Source organism: Ictalurus furcatus, chromosome 28, assembly GCF_023375685.1.
Source record: "Ictalurus furcatus strain D&B chromosome 28, Billie_1.0, whole genome shotgun sequence".
NCBI lineage: Eukaryota > Metazoa > Chordata > Actinopteri > Siluriformes > Ictaluridae > Ictalurus > Ictalurus furcatus.
This window is the reverse complement of record NC_071282.1, coordinates 15,645,888-15,666,573: the sequence shown is the minus strand read 5'-3', so window position 1 is coordinate 15,666,573 and position 20,686 is coordinate 15,645,888. Positions and strand designations below refer to the sequence as shown.

At 40.8% G+C, this 20,686-nt stretch overlaps 1 protein-coding gene across 5 annotated transcripts in view; it reads right to left on the bottom strand.

Annotated features, from left to right (window-relative positions):
* The window catches only part of mast4 (microtubule associated serine/threonine kinase family member 4), a 97,654-nt gene that overhangs the window by 50,480 nt on the left and 26,488 nt on the right, over positions 1 to 20,686 (bottom strand). For 2 of the 5 annotated variants that reach the window (XM_053618531.1, XM_053618533.1), the window contains exon 1: positions 10,009 to 10,809. The exons of the other annotated variants lie outside the window; for them this stretch is intronic. In XM_053618531.1, coding sequence (XP_053474506.1) covers positions 10,009 to 10,047 — 39 coding nt within the window. In that variant the 5' untranslated portion in view covers positions 10,048 to 10,809. Of the gene's footprint in view, positions 1 to 10,008; positions 10,810 to 20,686 lie in introns of those variants that run through there. 5 annotated transcript variants of the gene reach the window in all.

Genomic DNA, 20,686 nt, shown 5'->3' with positions numbered 1-20,686 from the left:
AACAAGTGAACAGAATTTAAAAAGAAGAAAAAGAGAAAAAAACAATAAAGCCAAAACTGAAATTTTGAGATTCTTGTGTGTTAGGTGTTTAGTGCATAGGTTAAATATACAAAATACTGCATTCAGCTCAAATAATCGCAATCCGTTCATATAAATACGATCAGCTCAAATAATCACAGAGTTCATATAAATATGATCAGCTCAAATAATCGCAAAGAGTTCATATAAATATGATCAGCTCAAATAATCGCAAAGAGTTCATATAAATACGATCAGCTCAAATAATCACAGAGTTCATATAAATATGATCAGCTCAAATAATCGCAAAGAGTTCATATAAATACGATCAGCTCAAATAATCACAGAGTTCATATAAATATGATCAACTCAAATAATCGCAAAGAGTTCATATAAATACGATCAGCTCAAATAATCACAGAGTTCATATAAATATGATCAACTCAAATAATCGCAAAGAGTTCATATAAATACGATCAGCTCAAATAATCACAAAGAGTTCATATAAATACGATCAGCTCAAATAATCACAGAGTTCATATAAATATGATCAGCTCAAATAATCGCATTCCTTCCATATAAACATGATCAGCTCAAATAATCGCAGTCCGTCCATATAAATATGATCAGCTCAAAGAATCGTGATCAGCTCAAGGAATCGCGATCAGCTCAAATACTTGCGATCAGCTCAAATACTCGCTCAAATACTCGCGATCAGCTCAAATACTTGCGATCAGCTCATATACTCACGATCAGCTCAAATACTCGCGATCAGCTCAATTACTTGCTCATATACTCGCGATCAGCTCAAATACTCGCGATCAGCTCATATACTCACGATCAGCTCAAATACTCGTGATCAGCTCAATTACTTGCTCATATACTCGCGATCAGCTCAAATACTCGCGATCAGCGCAAATACTTGCTCAAATACTCGCGATCAGCTCAAATACTTGCTCAAATACTCGCAATCAGCTCAAATACTCGCTCATATACTCGCGATCAGCTCAAATACTCACAATCGGCTCAAACACTCGCGATCAGCTCAAATAATTATAATTAACCTATGATATAATATGTATGTAATGACAACAATTATGTATAATCCTACACAAATGGATCGACTGTGATTTGTTACACCGTGTAGGCAATTTATGGGACCCTTCAGCTAAGATGATAAAAAACTGTCTAAGTTTCTCAGAGTCCAAGCATTGAAAAGCAAAACACCTGATTATATCGAGGATTTGTCAGATGGGTGAAAGTGTGAATTCTCTCTGCGGTGGGAAACTGAGCTATACGTCACCTTCCCCTCATTTTCTACAGTCTTTTATTTCCCCCAAGAGCGGCAAAGAGACGGAACGATAGCACAGCCCCCAGGAATACACTTGGGCCATTAAAAGGCCAAAGTGTATTTCAAAGCTACTCAACAGGCATTTGTCCACTTCACTGTCTCTCAATTCATGGTTATTATAAAGAGATAAAGACATCCGACTGATAAAACTGATGACATAACTTCCATGATCGCTATCTCAGGCCAAATGTAGATTAGTCCGAGTATTACTGATGCAATTGAAAGGTCCGATTTCAAATGGGAATCCTGGGAGAAACCCAAATAAAAGAAATGAGAAACTGTGCTGCTTTTCGGGACATTATATTACAGCACACGGTCTTGATTCATGTCAGGATGGAAACACACGCCGTTTTTCTCCGCGTCCTTTCTTCTCGACGTTGTAATTGCGACCAGCTTTTCCTTTTTTGCTTTTGCTATCAAAGTGATGAGAGACAGAGAGGAAAAAGCACCATGATGTCTCTTCTGTCTCTCTTTGTATGAACTCGCACAAAAGACAGAAAATTACACGGGGGGGGGGGGGGATATGTTCATTTCCAAAGGCTTGAAGAACTAAAGAATGGTTGAGATTTTGATTTATTTTGTACGCATCGACAACACTGTAGACAACTCTAGTGTCTAGTACACATTCCTAGAGTCTGTGAAGGGAATCGGTTATGGATGCTCATGACACGGCAGGATCACAGCGACTTACAGCGGGACGCTTCACCGTCTCGGAGACTATGACATTTCTGCCTGGAAAAGGTCAAGCCATGTTCCTTTATCACCCTAATTAAATGATGTCACGACGCCAAAATGTTTGGGTAGCTGGCGATAACAGATGAACACATTCGGGGGGTTTTTAAATCCAGCATACAATGATATCATCATAATCCTGAACAGAAACAACAGCTTCCTTTGCACTAATCTGCAATCAGCCTTAAACTACCAAGCTAATCCTAGATACTTCATTCTGGCCAAAAGTGGGTCTTAACCAAACAATTGTTAAACAGAATGTCTTTGTATGCTGTAGCATTACAATTTCCCTTCACTGGAACTAAGGGACCGAAACCTGTTTCATCATGACGATGCTTCTGCGCACAAAGCGAGCTCCATGAAGACATGGTTTGCCAAGGTTGGCGTGGAAGACCTCATGTGTCCTGCACAGAGCTCTGACCTCAACCCGACTGAGCACCTTTGGACGAACTGGAACGCCGACTGCCCCCCAGACCTCCTCACCAAACATCAGTGCCCGACCTCACTAATTTAGCGCAGTGGTGGCTCAACAGTTAAGGTTCTTGATTACTGATCAGAAGCTGCCACTGTTGGGCCCTTGAGCAAGGCGCTTAACGCTCTCTGCTCCAGGGGGCGCCGTATCATTGCTAACCCTGCGCTCTGACCCCAACTTCCTTACAAGCTGGGATTTGAAGAAAAGAATTGCTGTAATGTATATGTGACAAATAAAAGGCTTCTTCTAATAACGTTCTTGTGGCTGAATGAGCACAAATCCCCACAGCCACGCTCCAAAATCTAGAGGAAAGCCTCCCCAGAAGAGTGGAGGGTTATTATAACAGCAAAGAGGGAATAAATCTGGAAATAAGTGCTGCTACTCTCTTTGCTTCTTCCTTTACTGGAACCATTAAAAGTCTTCAGTTTCCCCGTCAGAGAGGGATCCAAGTAGAAAGTCTTTAGGAAGCTAAGAACCCTTACACAACCCGAAGGACAATAGAGAAACCTTTAGTAGAAGGCATTCGATCACAGAGAAAGAAAAAAACAACATTAAGTAATTTAGATGAATTCAGTATTATAATCGCACAAGGTATTAAAATGATATATAGATATACATTTGGTTCAAACAAGATCAGGAATCTGAGGCTACAGAGGGCACAGACTCACCTAAACTGCACAGTTGAAGTTCGGAAAACATCATCGAATCTTTTTCCAGTTTTCAATTGAGCAGTTTTGGTGAGCCTGTGCTCTCGATAGGCTCCGATTCCAGTTCTTGGCTGACGGAAGCGGAACCCGATGTGATCTTCCTCCTCGAGAGTCGGTGTGTTGTGTTTTCTGATCTCCACAATTGGAAAGAGTGGTTCCCTATTCATATTTTTAAAACAATTTTAATTTTATTTGATTTTTTTTTTAGAAAACTTGCCAGAAAGGTTCAGAAAGCATCTGGTTGAGACTTGACGTGTGAATCGAGACTGGGATCCTTCAAGGTGCAACAGAATATTACGCACTACACACTACAGGGTGTCACAAAAGTCTCCATACGTAGATTTGCTTTATATATACGTATATTTTTTTCAGATAGCCTTTAAGAACCGCCTTTGACAAAAGAAGAACGTATTGAAATCGTTCTCATGGATGGATCAGGAAGCTGTCGCAAGGTTGAGATGGACTTTAACATGGAACGTGGCAAGCACATAACATACACACGACACTATTGCCAAACTTATTAACAAATTCAAAAACACAGGAAGTGTTGCGGACCGACCGAGAAGTGGACGTCCACAAATGTCCAATGGCGAAGGCACAACCGACGTGGTCCTGGATTTTGGGAGACTCTGTAGTTTGTTTATTTGTGGGAGGGGGGATAGAACCATCTAGATTTGCTGGAAAATACCACGTACTACACTATATACTAAACTAATAACTGGGGGGGACAGAAACAAAACACAGAGTCCCATGCTCATCTCTAGTTGAGACCAACTTGACTGATATATCCGAGGCTGAGGAACTGACTGGGTTTCCTTCCAGGGTGCTTCGAGAGGAATAGTGGAAGGGTTCCGGTGTAAGCCACACCCACTTCAGGTTTAAATCTGAATACAGACACTGATATTTGAGCACTAAGCACATACAGATAGTCTCATAGCGTGTGCTTGTATGAGTGTGTGTGCGTGTACTGGGCTAAGGACTGAAATTCTCACCGCAAGACAACCCCTGTGCCAACCAAGCAGATATCCAGAGCATGACATGAGGCGCATACAAATATAGCTAACACACTGCTACACTCTAAAGGAGAAACTCACACTATGAAAGATTAGAGTCTTTTACTGGGAGATAACAGGAGTATACCATGAAGTCTGCATACAGCCCTTCACTTACAGCATGTGAACACAGCAAAAACACACAATAACTGATGAATGGACTTTGTTGATATAGATGATAAATTAGAACTGATTCCTCTCTCCGTACGGGCTCACTGCTTTCGTTAGACCTCAATCAGCGCTATTGAACCGCTACTGAATAGTCAGCCATTGCTGTACATCATGTATATACAGTAGATGAACGTAAACTGCACGACTTGACAGGTTTCTCCTTCATAAGTGCATCTCGTGCTTGCTGGCAGAGTTATTAACAATATGAGGAATGGAAGAAAAGAAAATGAGAGAGAGAGAGAAAAAAAAACTCAAACAGAAAGCAATTTCATGTTCACACTTAATTACAAGGTGTTTTTTCACCTCTGTTTGGATACATGTGATTTGAATCTAAATGCACCGACGCCAGCACAGGGCGAGGGTCTCAGGAGACCCTGTTACTGCAACTGTAATTGCAAAGCTAATACAGGGGCACTTCTGTTTATTCAGTTTAATCACAGGACACATTAACTGTCGCCCGTTTCAATAAGATTTTAACCGAGCTTGCAGGGTTTCAATCAGTTCATGGTAGGAGTGTGAGTTTCCAGGCACCTCATGATTCAATTTGATTTGTATTCAAGGAGCCAATGTGCTTATAAATGGATTTTCATGCATTTTTTTTTTTTAAATATTTAGTGGCCTACATCATTTATATATATACACACACACATATACACACACATATATATATATATATATATGTGTGTGTGTGTGTGTGTGTGTGTGTGTATATGCACATATATATATATATACACACACACATATATGTATGTATATACTCACACACACACACATATATATATATATATATATACATATATATATACACACACACACACATATATATACAAATATATATGTATGTATATACATACATATATACAAATATATATATACATACATATATACAAATTATATATATACATATATATATATATATATATATATATATATACACACACACATACATATATATATATATATATATATATATATATATATATATATATATATATATATATATATATATACATACAAATATATACATATATATACATACATACACACACACACACACAAACATATAGATGAATATATATACATAATATGTGAGTACACCCCTCACATTTTTGTAAATATTTGATTATATCTTTTCATGTGACAACACTAAGGAAATGACACTTTGCTACAATGTAAAGTAGTGAGTGTACAGCTTGTATAACAGTGTAAATTTGCTGTCCCCTCAAAATAACTCAACACACAGCCATTAATGTCTAAACCGCTGGCAACAAAAGTGAGTACACCCCTAATGAAAATGTCCAAATTGGGCCCAATTAGCCATTTTCCCTCCCCGGTGTCATGTGACTTGTCAGTGTTACAAGGTCTCAGGTGTGAATGGGGAGCAGGTGTGTTAAATAAATAAAAATTGTACTAATTCACAAATCGTTATAGGGCTAAGAAGAATAAAAACACTTCAATACATGATTCAGGCTCCGTAATGGCCACGTCACATCATCCCATTGTTGATTATTTTCCCATAACAGCGTTTTACTCCAAACTGTTAATGCTAATGTTCACTTATTAATATCAAAACGCTTTAAAACACTTAAGTAACTGAAACTCGAATACTCGCTTATGCGTATGACGTCAGACATTTTTGTTCTATGCGTAAATGCAGAACTGTTCCAAGAAACAAATCTGATTCATTGAAAAGAATCGATTTCCTTCTTATTTCCTCTTCAAATGTCTATGAATGCACACAACTTACTACGGCGGGGCTGAATGGAGACAATCCGTAACACAGACGCTTCGCTTAGTTATGAAAGCACTGATCTTGTTTGCTTTCAGTTCAGCGTAGTGTGAAAAAACCCAAAATGAAACAACAAAAAATAAAAGCATGCGAAACCTCATCACAGCTTGTGCAATTAGCAAAGCAAAGCTCAGCTCAGATTTTCCAACAGCACCTTGACATATGCGGTCACGTACTCACTCCACACTGGAACGAGCATCATGCCATTTCTAAACGCGACAGTGTCACCCACTCATTTCCTGCATAGTGGTGAAATTAAGGAGTGGAACAAGCTTACACACTTACACACACACACACACAAACACACAGAGAGAGAGAGATATGTGCTGATATGCAGTTCACCAACCACACATCTGACTCAAAGCACATCGAAACAGAGGAAGTTGTTTTGTATATCCGAGCTTCTACACTGCACTACTGCTATAAACATCATGCAAGAACATCTGCATGGCCTGTCATAAGAAGGAGCGTGTCTCCTATCTCACGATGTTAACGTTAAGTACGAGAGACACGTAAGTCCAGAACATATCGCAACTCTGACATCGAAAGTGTTCGTGGGTCTAAACCGAAAATCCTTAAAAAAATTTTTTTACCATAACATATGCATTCATTATTAATTATGCAAATGAAGTGCTCAGACGCTTTGTCCCATTGGAAGAACCCTTAACAGTAGAACCACACTATAAATGTTCTCCATTTCAGGAACGGTTCGGATTAGAACTTCTATCGGGTGCTACGCTACCTACTGAGCGCATTAGATGAAGAGGAAATCATTTCGAATTCATTATTAGAGAGGGTTGCCTATAAAATTCAAAATCTAGCTAAATACATTTTTAAAAAAGCAGTATAAATCTTTGCTTTTTTTTTTAATGCTTTTAAGTTCGACGAAAAGAAAGCCGAGATTAATAAGCACCCGAGGAACGTTACGCCTTTTGAATCGCACGCTGCGATAAACCCAAACGTTAATAAGCGAAAAATAATAATAATAATAATCATTGAGATAAAAGTAAAATGAATAAAATGTATAAAAGGTGTTACGAGCGAATGCTTTGTTTGATGCTTGTTGCTGTTTCAAATCTGTACTCAAGCAGCTGTGTTCAAAAAAAACAAAAAAACAAATCAAATCACAAATGTTTTATGTTCTGTAGCGATCTCATATTCCTTTAGCCGATCCATGCATGGGAGATTTATTTAAAGCTCTCGCTCTAAAAGTACCGGGACGAGGCAGTGAAGGACGAAACGTCTCTGATGTAGCTTCACACCAGGAGCGCGACATGCTAACCGCCAGGGTGTACAGGAAGTTGCTGTGGTCGTAAGAGAGGGGAGACAGTCACCAGAAGGCTGCTGTGTTACGGCTCATCTCCTACTGTACATGTAGGTTAATGCACAGGAAAGAAAAGCTGTGGCGCTGGGAATGGTATGCAGTTCCTGTCGCATCACTGAGGAAAAAATGGGGAAGGGGGGGATCTTCTCTTGTCACTAGTTTCTAGTGACAAGAGACACTAGTATCATTTCTACCTTTATTACCTTTGTGTTTAAGACACAAAAAACAACAACAAAGGAATAAAAAAAAGGCTCCGGTGACTAAAAAAGTGGCATTCGGTCAATAACGCTGAACGCTTGTTATCTGTACCGTTCTCCTAGAGCAACAGTTCTGTCAGTCAAAACCTCAGAGCTGAGCAATATGACAATATAGTACCAATATAGTACCGATATGGTACTAATATAGTATCAATATGGTGTCAATATAGTACCAATATAGAATCAATATAGTACAGATAGAGTATCAATATAGTACCAATATGGTATCAATATGGTGCCAATATACTATCAACATGGTACCAATATAGTAACAATATAGTATCAATACAGTACCAATATGGTACCAATACAGTATAAATATAGTACAAATACAGTACCAATATAGTATCAATATAGTACCGATACAGTATCAATATAGTATCAATACAGTACCAATAGAGTATCAATATGGTACCAATATATTATCAACATGGTACCAATACAGTATCACTATAGTACCAACATAGTACCAATATAGAATCACTATAGTACCAATATAGTATCAATACAGTACCAATATGGTATCAATATAGTACCAACATAGAATCACTATAGTACCAATATAGTATCAATACAGTATCACTATAGTACCAATATAGTATCAATACAGTACCAATATGGTACCAATATAGTATCAATATGTGAGACTACTCTTTTTCTAAGGCATGGGCGTTTATGTTTGTTAAATAATAAATGAAAACATGTTCACCATACCATATTATAGCAAACCTAAATATTGTCCATCATGAAAACGTCTTCAAGCCCCCAGGCACGATACGGTATTTTCCCCTAACGTCAATGTCGCGTGACACAAATAAAGGCAGCAGCCATTTTCCAGTCCGTCCAGGATTCCGCGATTTTGCGATCGGGGACATGAACGCAAAATCGAGCGGACTCCGCGATATTCGGTGGAGCTACGAATTTTTCAAAATTACCTCAGATTTTCCGCAGATTTGTTCCGAGACGCATCACGTGACGCGTCGTGACGACGCCCTCTCCGCCAAAGCCCTCTTCGATTCGCGTGCGCTGAACACGAGTACAGCAAAAAAAAGATCTCGTTTACCAACAAACATCACCGTGTAAGGGCGTACGAAACAATTCCGTGCCGTTGCGATTTCGCCGATTCAAATTGTTTTCTAAAAAAAAAAAAAAAACGAATAATAATTTATTCCGCAAGTTTCATCGCAAACTTTCGAAAAAGACAAAGCGAAATCGAGCATTTTTGTTCGCGACAATCACAATAAAATTATTTTTTTTGTTTTTTTTTTTTAAAAATCTGCGAAATCCTGTACGGCCTGATTTTGAAATGTGACCATTCTCGTCATCCATCAAGCGACATCGAGCGGTGATCGTGATATTCATCAGACATGATATCGCTGGTACGGAGACGACAACGCTGCCTAATAGGTAAGCAATATTCCTGGGCAGGATCTGCAAATCCTGCGATAAAGTTTGTCCAATTCACAAGCTGATGTGAGGACAGATGTGCTCTGGTGTTCTTCATATTGAGCAAATTCCAAACAAACGCTTTATGGCCTATCCCATGAATAGAAAGTACGCTACATGAACGTTGGGTTAAACGTAGCAGGATGAGGAGTAAAGCCTCAGTACATGGATGTACTCCTTTCTTGACCTTTTTTATATCATGTTGGGGGTTTTTTCCGAAAAATCCTTTCCCACATTTCCATCTTGTAAATTTGCCCTTAAATGCAATACCTTCCCAGGCTTCTACACACTCCTGCAAGAACCCTGTAGTAGAGTTAGACTCAATACAACAGCAAATATCGCGATGTAAGAACCGCATACCTTCGTTCGTATTAGTCAAGTTGAGAAAGTTGGGTTTTTTTTTTCTTTTTTAAAATAATAATAATACGTTTTTAAAGGTCTTAGGCTATCCAGAGATGCAGGAACGGAAATCTACAGAGTGCTTTGCATGTTTCTTCTTTTTCCTGTATCTCTTTCTGTTCTGCAACTCCATCAACCCACCAGCTCACGGCACGACGGGATTACTATTCACGCAGCACCTCCAAGTGTTAACGGGAAAGCTGTGAAAACTCCAGGCTGAGGATCACACAGTCCCATGCATATTCACACACACACACACACACACACAGAGAGAGTTTAACATCTCCTACCTGTAGCCCTCGTCTCCTCAGAATACTGGACTCGTCCATGCTGGAGAGAAGAAACTAAGCTCGTCCTCTCTCTCTCTTTCTCCTTCTCACACACACACACACACAGACAGACCCAGACATTCGCTCGGTCTCTCAGCGAGCCATCCTGCACTCACTGCCTGCGCTACTGGAACACAAGTCCTCCAGGCACGCCAATCCTATCTTAGCAGCTGCTTAACACTTACATCAGGACTTATCTGATTGGAGGGGGATAGTCAGCTGACCCCGCCCCCTCTCTCTTGTGCCAGCCGTCCTTTCCTGGAAGTTCAGAGCGATGTAGAAGAAGCATGTGTGTGAGAACGGGAGGAAGTAAATACGATAAAAGGACAGGTTAGTAATTCAGAAAAAAAAGAAAAAGAAAAAGTGCTTTGGTGATTCACGTCTTCGGCGTGCGTGCAGTCATGGTGCAGAAAGAAGGGAGGGTGGGTTTCAGGCAGACAGAAAAGACAGGAAATCCTGTGCTGCACTGTTCTGCCGCCGCGAGACAATGCAGCTGGCATCCTGTCCACGCAGACACGATTTGTCAATAGAGCTAGCGAGGCGCGCTCGGGGACGTATTGAGCCGGCGGCTGTTTGTCCTCCTGTCCTGCTCTGGGCCTCACAGATAAGTGCGAAGGTCAAGGGAGAGAGAAAGTAGCCATGAACAGGGACGTGTGTACCCCAAGAGCTGGACCTCCAGCACTGAGCCTTAGAAACAACAAGGGATTTCCATTCTAATAATAACAACGTCCTCAATTACAGAAATACACCATGCAAAGAAATGCAAATTTGATACTATTAACAAACTATTTATTGCACGTGTGGGATTCCCGCAGATTTCGGGAATTTCCATGTGCAGAGAGAAAATATATATATATATATATATAAATAAACCTGTTTTTAAAACAAATTTTTCATAAAGTCTAAGGGGAAAAAAACAACACTGAAAATATATGACTAGTTAATGACTAGTTAAGGACTAGTTACGATTAGTGGTTAGCGCTAATTTTGCCTCGCACAACCCGGGTTGGGGGTTCGAATCCAGCCTCTGCCCTGTGTATGCAGAGCTTACATGTTCTCCCCGTGCTTCAGGGTTTCTTCCGGGTACTCTTGTTTCCGCCCCCATTTCAATTTTGAAATGATTGGCATTTCAAAATTGTCCGTAGTGTGTGAATGCGAGTGCAATTGTGCATGCAATGGGTTGGCACCCGGTCCAGTGTGTCCCCCACCTTGTGCCCAGAGTTCCCAGCAACCCTGTGTAGGATAAGCGGTATGGAAAACGGATGGATGGACTAGTTAATGCAAATTCAACTGAGGCATCTTCACTCGAACAATAAATGTTTTATCACGACCGATGTATGAGAGAAAGTCTCAGCAACGCGAAACAACAAAGAAACCTAACTCAGGTTTCACGAGGACCACGCGCCATCAGACGCACACAATTGTACACGGCGGTAAAACCGCACACGCTTCCCTCTGAAGCGGTCGTCCCGACTCGAAAACGACAACCTATAGATTTCGAGCGTCGTTCACGAACACTTTAGACTGAAGAAAGTGTGCGGCTGCTTGGGAAAACCCTTCACACGCTGAAACTGATACCTCGGGTGGCTGGTTTGAGAATTTCTGAAAGCGCTGAGCTCCTGGAATCTCCTTTTCACACACAACAGTCTAGGAGTTTACACAGAATAGCGGGAAAAAACAAAACACATCCAGCGAGCGGCAGTTCTGCGGGAGGAAACGCATTGTTGAGAGGGCTCAGGAAGGATATATTCGGTCCATACAGGATTTCAGAGGTTCTTTGGGTTTTTTTTGTTGTATTTTTTTTTTAGGTGATTGTTGTGGCCCAAAAAGCGTCATTGTGCTGTGGCTTATTTTCAAAATTTGTGATTTTTTGTTGTTGTTGTTGTTTGTGCTTTTTTGCAGAAAACTACTAGAATTGACGAAATTGTTTTGCGCGGTCTTTCACGGTGAGGTTTGATGGTAAATGAGACCTTTTATCTGCACTCGTGTTCGACGCGCGCGAATCGAAGAAGCGTTTATTGAACGCGCCCAAATCTGCGGCCATCTTTAAGACTCGCAAGCTCCTCCGGACAGTGCGGAGTTCGCTCGATTTCGCGTTCATCTCTGCGATCGCAAAAGCACGAAAAACTGGACGGACTGGATATTAGCTCAGACGATCGCTCTGTACAACCCCGGTGAGCAGAAAACGCACATCTCAGGACGCACAACACGTCAAACCTCGAGGCGGATGTGCTACAGCAGCAGATGATCACGTCGGGTTTCGGCCAAGAACAGGAATCTGAAGCTACAGAGAGCACAGGCTCACCCAATGAGCTCACAGCTGAAGACTGGGGAAAAAAAAACAAAAAACATAGGCAACATTTCTGCTTGAGCTCCTTTCAGTCACTAGCTGCTGCATCTGCAGCGACTACAAAGAAGGATTTCAAGGTTTCCTTGCTTTCAAAATTCAATGCGTATCGTTTCATTCAGGAAAAATAACTAAGGAATTTCCATCCACCGATTTCACACACGACTCGAGCATGGCTCCTCTTCTCTTTATTCACTGTCTCTCTCTCTCTAACAGACTATCGCTCACGCTCTCACTTCACCAGCCTGTAAATATTAAGCAGCTCCAACATCCATTCTCTCGGCCTCATCAGCCAGGCTTCAACGATCCTGTTTATTGAACAGCTATAACGTAGTTCAAGGTCAGTCTGTCTCTTTACTCCTCTTTTTATCCCCATAGATGGATCCAAAACACACAGCTGATTTCCATAATCAGGTAAATTTTTTTTTTTTTTTTTTTAAATGATTGATTGCTAATATTCTTGTAAGTACTCTGATATTCTTGCATCTTTTTGTTTTTTTGGAACCTTTTCAAAAAATCTGCATATATTTATGCAAATAAGATGTCGTCTAATTAAATATACGTACATTTGCATACTTAATACCTTGCTTTGGAATTCCACCATAATAATAAAAATAATAATAATACTGCTGGAAAATCATTTCTTTATGCTTTAATCAAGAAAATCCTATGCACGGTTATTAAAAAAAAAAAAAAAAGAAAGAAAAGTTTTTATGCCATTTTCATTAGGAAATATCTCATAACACCGACAATTCTCAACATTTTAAGAAATTCCCCTACTACTAAACCACGGAAATGAACTGACGAGTAAAACTGCGTGCATTCAAATCATCTAGAAAGTGAGCTTTTTTTTTTTTTGGTTCTGAACAAAGAAAATAAATAAATAAATAAATAAAAGTTTAAAAAATAAATGCGATTTCATACGGTTCTAAACTGGTAAGTGTGGCTTACGAAAGAAACCAACGCAAATGGAATAATGACTCATAACCCGAAAGAAGCTCTTCAGAATTTTACGGCATGAAGTGATGCGACACACACCGAGTGGGCGGAGATTAAAGCCATTTTCGAAGTTGCTAAGTTTTAGATAATGTGCTGCTTGTGAGGAGGGAAAAAGAAAAAAGAAAAAAAAACCCAGTCCAATAAACATATAACTGCTGAGTTACAGGTTAAACAAATTACCCAAAAATCTGAAAAATGATTGGGTATTTCTAAATGTAGTGTCTTGGCGTAAGAGTGTGAGCTGGAATAGTTGTACAGTAAAACCCCCGAAACCACCGTTTCAGTTACCTCGGTTTCACCTAACCACGGCTCACCTCGGTCTGAAAAAATGAAAGAGAAAATTCCAGAAACACAGCAAACATTCATAATTTTAATTGGTCCTGCCCGAGGTGTTAATCAGCCCTTCGTCCAGCGTACCCACGCTGTATATACGCTAGCAGTCTCAGCTATCAGACCAACTTGTGTTCAAATAACCCTTATTTTGCTTAATAATGGCCTGAAAGCTCAAGCGTAGTGATGCTGGCAATTCGGATGTGCCAAAGAGAAGTCGTAAAGTGCTTCATTTAAGTGAAAAGGTGAAAATTCTCGATTTAATAGGGAAAGAAAAATAACCGTATGCCGAGGTTGCTAGGTAAGAACGAATCTTTTATCCAAAGCGCTTTACACTGTGTCTCATTCACCTATTCACACACACACACACCAATGGTAGCAGAGCTGCCATGCAAGGCGCTAACTTGCAATCATCGAGAGCAACTCAGGGTTCAGAGTCTCGCCCAAGGACACTTCGGCATGTGGAGTCATGTGGGCCGGGAATCGAACCGCCAACCCTACGATTAGTGGACAACCCGCTCTACCACCTGAGTCACAGCCTCAGGGTATGGTAGCCTCATAGGTATGCACAGTATATAGAGTTCGCTACAATCAACAGTTTCAGGCATCCGCTGAGGGGCTTGGAACCCATCCCCCGTGGATACAGGGGTCCTAATCTATCACTTAAAGATTTACAACCTGATATTTCCTAATTAATTCGAGCACTCGGATTGGTCGAGATCATTTCTAGGGTGCGTTCACGTATGCAGTGCTTACTCCATTTGAATCGAACCCTAGCGCGTTTTCCGCTTAGTTCCAAGTCGAGTGGGGTTGGACTGCAGTGAGAAAGCGATCGGACTGGATGAACCCGAGTGCAGGAAGTGAACGTGAGCCACTAAACTGAACCAAAGGACAGAGATTTTAGAGAGTTGTACGCGTACTTCGGAAAACATTCGTTTACCCTTTATTCAATTCTGTACTTCTGACCAATGAGTGAAAGTCTTTTACGAGCGTGTATTCAGCCCTATACATTCCTCCTTTTGCTTTTTGATTTGTTTAATTATGTGCAAACCAAAGGTATCAGTTTTGCGCTGATTTGACTCAGCAAACAGATTATTCGTTGTTAGAGCACTCTTATTCATGCTGTTATCCGGCTGTTTTGTTTTGTTTTTTAATTATAATGCTGAAAAAAAATGTTGTTTACTTGAATAATGAAGGATGCTGTTGACTGCTATTGTTGTGTGCTTGAACGGTACATGCTGTTATTCTATTTATTTTCCATTGTTGATATTAAATCAAAGTTTTTATTAAGGTGTTCTGGTTTTACTACCAACCATCCAGATTCTGCTATTGTGGCATCACTAATGGTGTTTGTACACAATCGTCCCACCGAGAATTAAAGCCATCTGGTGATATGTAACTCAGCAGCAGGAACATGCTTTGAAATCGAGAAGAACAAAAGAGTTTATTTAAAAAAAAATAAAAAAAAAAAACACACACACACACACACACACACACACACACACACCGTGATAGAGGTCATTTGTTTCATCTGCCATCGGAAACGCACCCGGAGTTGAGGTATGAATGCAAATCCCAGAAGGGCTCGGGGCTGCCTCGTGAATGAGTGGACAACACATGGATTCTGGAAATGACTTCATTGGTTAAAAAAAAAAGCGATAATTTGCCTTCTTTCCTTGTGTTTTGTGCAGATCTGCAGGAAACACACACTGGGAAACTCATTCGAGGCACGTGTCCGGTCTCTCAAGTGGCTAAAATAACAAGCAGAGCCAGAAAAACTGGAGGAGGGATAATATGAACTGGCACGAATTGGGCCATGGGCTCACACTACTAATCTAAAAGGGATAGGAAAAAAAAAAACAAGAGATGAAAAAGAGAGAGAGAGGTCAAGTGTGAGAAGGGCTTAAAGGAGCAAAGATGCCCTGCGGTGAGGGTTGATTGAGTGTCTTTGGGGTGGAGCGCACACAATCTGACCGCATTACCTTTCTTGTCATATGAAATACAAGCATGAACCTGATGTGCATGTGTGCATCAAAACTGAATCAGAGCAGAAAGGAGGAGAATTTCACCTTCTGAAATGAAACTACGTTATGTCTCAAATGGTGTACTGGTATTGAGTATCCCTCCAATACCGTGGCAACACATGGCAGTAAACATCACTGCAGCAAATGCTAGCTAGGTGAGGAAAAAAAAAACAAAAACGCTAGGAGAGTGAAAATAACAGCTCTTACCTAGTATGTTGTTCTTAATGAACAAGGGATTCTGGCGCAATTCAATTTTATTTGTATAGCGCTTTTAACAACGGACATTGTCGCAAAGCAGCTTCACAGAAATATATAAACACAGGATAGAGAATTTAAGTGTGTGAATTTATCTCTATTGAGCGAGCCGGGTTACGACAGTGGTGAAAAACTCCCTGATATGAGAAAGGAACCTTGAGAGGAACCGGACTCAGAAGCCCTACATGAAACAAAACTCGCTCTTCCATCCATCTTCTATACCGCTTATCCTTCCTTCAGGGTCGTGGGGGAACCTGGAGCCTATCCCAGGGAGCATCGGGCACAAGGCGGGGTACACCCTGGACAGGGCGCCAATCCATCACAGGGCACCATCACATACACACTCACACACCCGTTCATACACTACGGACACTTTGGACACGCCAATCAGCCTAACATGCATGTCTTTGGACTGGGGGAGGAAACCGGAGTACCCGGAGAAAACCCCCGCAGCACGGGGAGAACATGCAAACTCCGCACACGCAGGGCCACGGCGGGAATCGAACCCCCGACCCTGGAGGTGTGAGGTGAACGTGCTAAGCCACCGTGCGCCAAAACTCACTCTTCGCAACTGCAATCTAAGCTAACTCCTATGGTTAGCTAATGCTAGCTAATTCATTTAAAAATCAATTCTCGGATGTTATACAGAACGAGCCGAGTAGCCACTTTCATAGCCACTATTTAAACCAAGTCAACAGAAACAGAGCTAAATAGCTAAAGAGCTAAAAAGTTCTCTGACATCCCTAATTGATTAAGACTTAGTATGTTACTCATTTCATTTTTGGTATTGGTATCAACGGGTACCAAAAAACATGTAGCCGTCTGAAATTTTTCATATTACTGTGTATCCCTAGTCTTAAACCAAACAGCTAAGTAGCCTGACTTTTTTTTATTTCATTTTTTAAATGTACACTATAGCTCAAGCTGACATTCTCGTGTCCGTTTTCAATTAGGAAAAAAAACAGCGTCACGCACGACGTCAACGTTTCCCAACATAGAACGGTTAGACGGGAGTTCAACGTCCCCCAAGTGCTCCCACTTCATCAGACTGACAGGTCCTATTTAACTCCACCTGCGAATGACATGCAGTGCACTTCACCGTATCAACTCCTTCATATGACCCCTTTATGGCAATTCTAACGGCTGAATTATTTATTTATTTATTTTGTGCATCAGCCCTTTAAAAGGAAATATCAAAGGCAATTTTGATTTGATCCTTTTCAACTGGCAGTACTAGGACACTGGAGAAAAAAAAGTCACAGACACGGATGTAATTTATGATGGGAAACCTTGGCTTTTTGTCCGATTCTGTCCCCACCACTTTTCGAAGGTGTAGGTACAAACTTTTATGTAACAGCTTCTAACAGCAGACTGTGATTGATGTCACAGGATTGAAGGGTACTGCAAGACTATCTGACAAAGGACATGCTTTTGGAGGTAGAACAAAGAATGGAGAAATTCATCAGCATTGTGGGAAAGATGAGTCTCTGCAGCCAAACTCTAGCTACATTCGTGGTGGAAGAGTATAAAACAGAAGAAGAAGAACAACAACAACAACAACAAGAAAAACATGAAGAGGAACATGAAAAACATGATGAAGAACATGATGAAGAACATGAAGAAGAACATGAAGAAGAACACGAAGAAGAACATGATGAACATGAAGAAGAACATGAAGTGGAACATGAAGTAGAACATGAAGTAGAACATGAAGAAGAACATGAAGTAGAACATGAAGTAGAACAAGCAGCAGCCTATATGTGTCACATATACATTACAGTACATTGATTCCTTTTTCACATATCCCAGGTTGTTAGGAAGCTGGGGTCAGAGAGCAGGGTCAGCCATGATACAACACCCCTGGAGCAGAGAAGTTTAAGAACCTTGCTCAGGAGCTAAACAATTCAGCTTGATGGTCCTGTGGCACGAACCCCCAACCAACTCATCAGTAACCCAGAGCCTTATCCACCGAGCCTCCCCTAAGATAATGGATTGTGAATGCCCAATGGAAGGAGTTGAAGAAGCACCTACTGTCTCTGCAGTAGTGAAACAGTGCCCACCCATGAACGAACCAGTCAAAGAAAAGACAAGTTGGACGACTACCCGCAGCTCTTTGAAAGTTTTGCTGTAGTTGCAGGCTGGACTAGAACTGGATGCGTAACCAAGCTCTGTTGACAGAAAAAGCTCTCAAAGTTTCTTCAAGCCTCTCTGAGAAGCAACGGTGGGTTCCAACGAGCAAAAGGATGTCATACCGAAGCTACCACTGATGGCTACACAAATGAGTTTATTGGAGAACATCCGAAAGACGAGAGGTACTGAGCAGTAGCCCGGGAGGATCAAGAACCGTCCAAGAATGCTTGATGGCCGTGTGGATGTTCCTGTGAAGCAACAGTTCATGATGTCCGTTCCAAGAGATCTGGCACCTGGGCCAATTTTAAAGCGCTTGAAAAGTGTGCATCTGACCATGTTCACGTTGAGGAATGAAAGGATTGTCAGTGGTACCGAGATGCAAGTCTGAAATACATATGTATAGGTCAAATCCTGTATTGTTGGCATTTACCATGTTGGCCATGTACTCAGAAACAGAAATAAACCCAGGTCAGTCATGGTGGTCATGCTGAAGAATCCACTTTAAAACCAAGAGTGCACACACTTATCAAGGAAGGACAACTCTGACCATGGTAATAAAGGGGGGCTCTCAGGATTATGGCTTTATCTCCATATCAGCCCAGGGGAGACGGTATTGATTTTCTACCAAAGCTAATCATTCTCATGAAGGACGAGGCAGCTACAGAAGCCACTTTTTTTTTTTTTTTTTACTCCAAGATGATCTGAGATCAGGTTTATGGTTCCTCGTAGAATACTTGGGATTTGTATGTGTGAGGGTAGAACTGATTGTGTGTGAGGATAAAATGTCACAAGAATGGTCTCCTTGCAGTTCATCATGATCACTCGGGGGGTATGAGATCATGGTCAGGGGACGGGGAGAGGACAAAGGGGCTTTGAGAAGAGGATTGAGAGGGTGGCTGTGAGGAGACAGAAGATGTGTGTGTATGAAATATTTAGAGCATTTGCCCCATGGCTCAGTGTGTGGTGCAAAAGAAATGAAGAGACTCGAGTCGAGGAAAGAAAAAATCTGTAGAAAAGGCAAAACCGTAAGAAAAGACAGAGCTGAGCAGATCAGCATGTTGTTTCAGGATGAGGAACAAAGTCATTTAATTGTTTTCATTCATTCATTTTCTTTCCACTTTTCATGGTGGGTTGTAGGGGCAACAGGCTGAGAAGGTCCAGTCCAGAATTCTATCCCCAGCCACAGATTGGTACATCTACAGACGTTTCCAAGCCAAATATGAGATATTATCTCTCTGTGTCTGCCGCAGGGTCTCCGTCTAGTGGGACGTGCCTGATAAAGCTGTTCCGGGAGCTAACCGGGGGGTAAACCACTTTAAACCACTTTAACCGCCTTGTTTCGATTCAAAGGAGAAGCGAATTTACTCCAAGATTCTCATGGATCGTCAAGCTCCTCATGCTATCGCCAAGAGTAAGCCCAGTAACCCTGCAGAGGAACGTCATTTCCACCACCTGTACTTATGATCTTATTCTTTTGGTCACTACCCACGACATAATTCAGCACAGGGATGTAGATAAACCAGTAAACAGAGAGCTTCAACTACAAGCCAAGTTCCTGCTTCACCACCACAGACCGGTCCAACACCTGTAACACCGCTCCCAAACTGTTCACTCATGAATAAGATCCCAAGATACTTAAAGGCTTCTGAAATTATTACCAAAGCGTGAGAGCACTATTTATGTAATAAGCAGTTGGCTTACTGTGTGTCCTGGAAAAAATTCCACTTTCCATTTCCATTTGCAGTCAGTACTCGGGCCAGAAAACGAATTTTGTATGCAAATTTGGGTTATTAAATGTGAATTTCATCAAACTCTTGATCAGATTGGACACTCTAATGTTTCTGGCCCAGTGAAAGCAAGCGAAGGCTACAAAAATTCAAAAAGAAATCTACACAAGAGACCTGTCCCAAGACCAAGATTTGTCCAAAGTTGAAATTAACTTCACAGCTAGCCAGTGTTAGCCAAAACATCACTGCATAAATATATATATATATATATATATATATATATATATATATATATATATATATATATATATATATATTTTTTTTTTATTTTATTTTTTTTTTTTTTAAATATATAGAATATAAGCATTCATTAATTCCTCTTCCATAAGTGCGGTATCCTGGTCAGGGTCGTGGTGGAAGAAAGCCTGTGCTTTTGGAGACAGAAAAACAAAGAATGGAGAAGATCATCAGCATCGGGGGAAAGATAAGTCTCGGTAACCAAACTCTAGCTACGTTCATGGCTAAAGAATATCAAAAAGAAAAAGAAAAAAGAAGAAAAAGAAAAAAAGAAAAATGTAAAGAAAAAGAAGAAAAAGAAAAAAGAAGAAGAACAACAACAACAACAAAAATATAACTGCATATCTTTTTTATAAAATGTATAAAATACAATCATTCGTTCATTCTTCTTCAGTAAGTGCTGTATCTTGGTCAGGGTCGTGGTGGAAGAAAGCCTACGCCAGGAGCACTAGGCACAAAGCCAATTCTTCTTCTACCATGTTTTTGGGAGGAGGGAGGAAACCGAAGAACCCAGTGGAAACCCACATGAA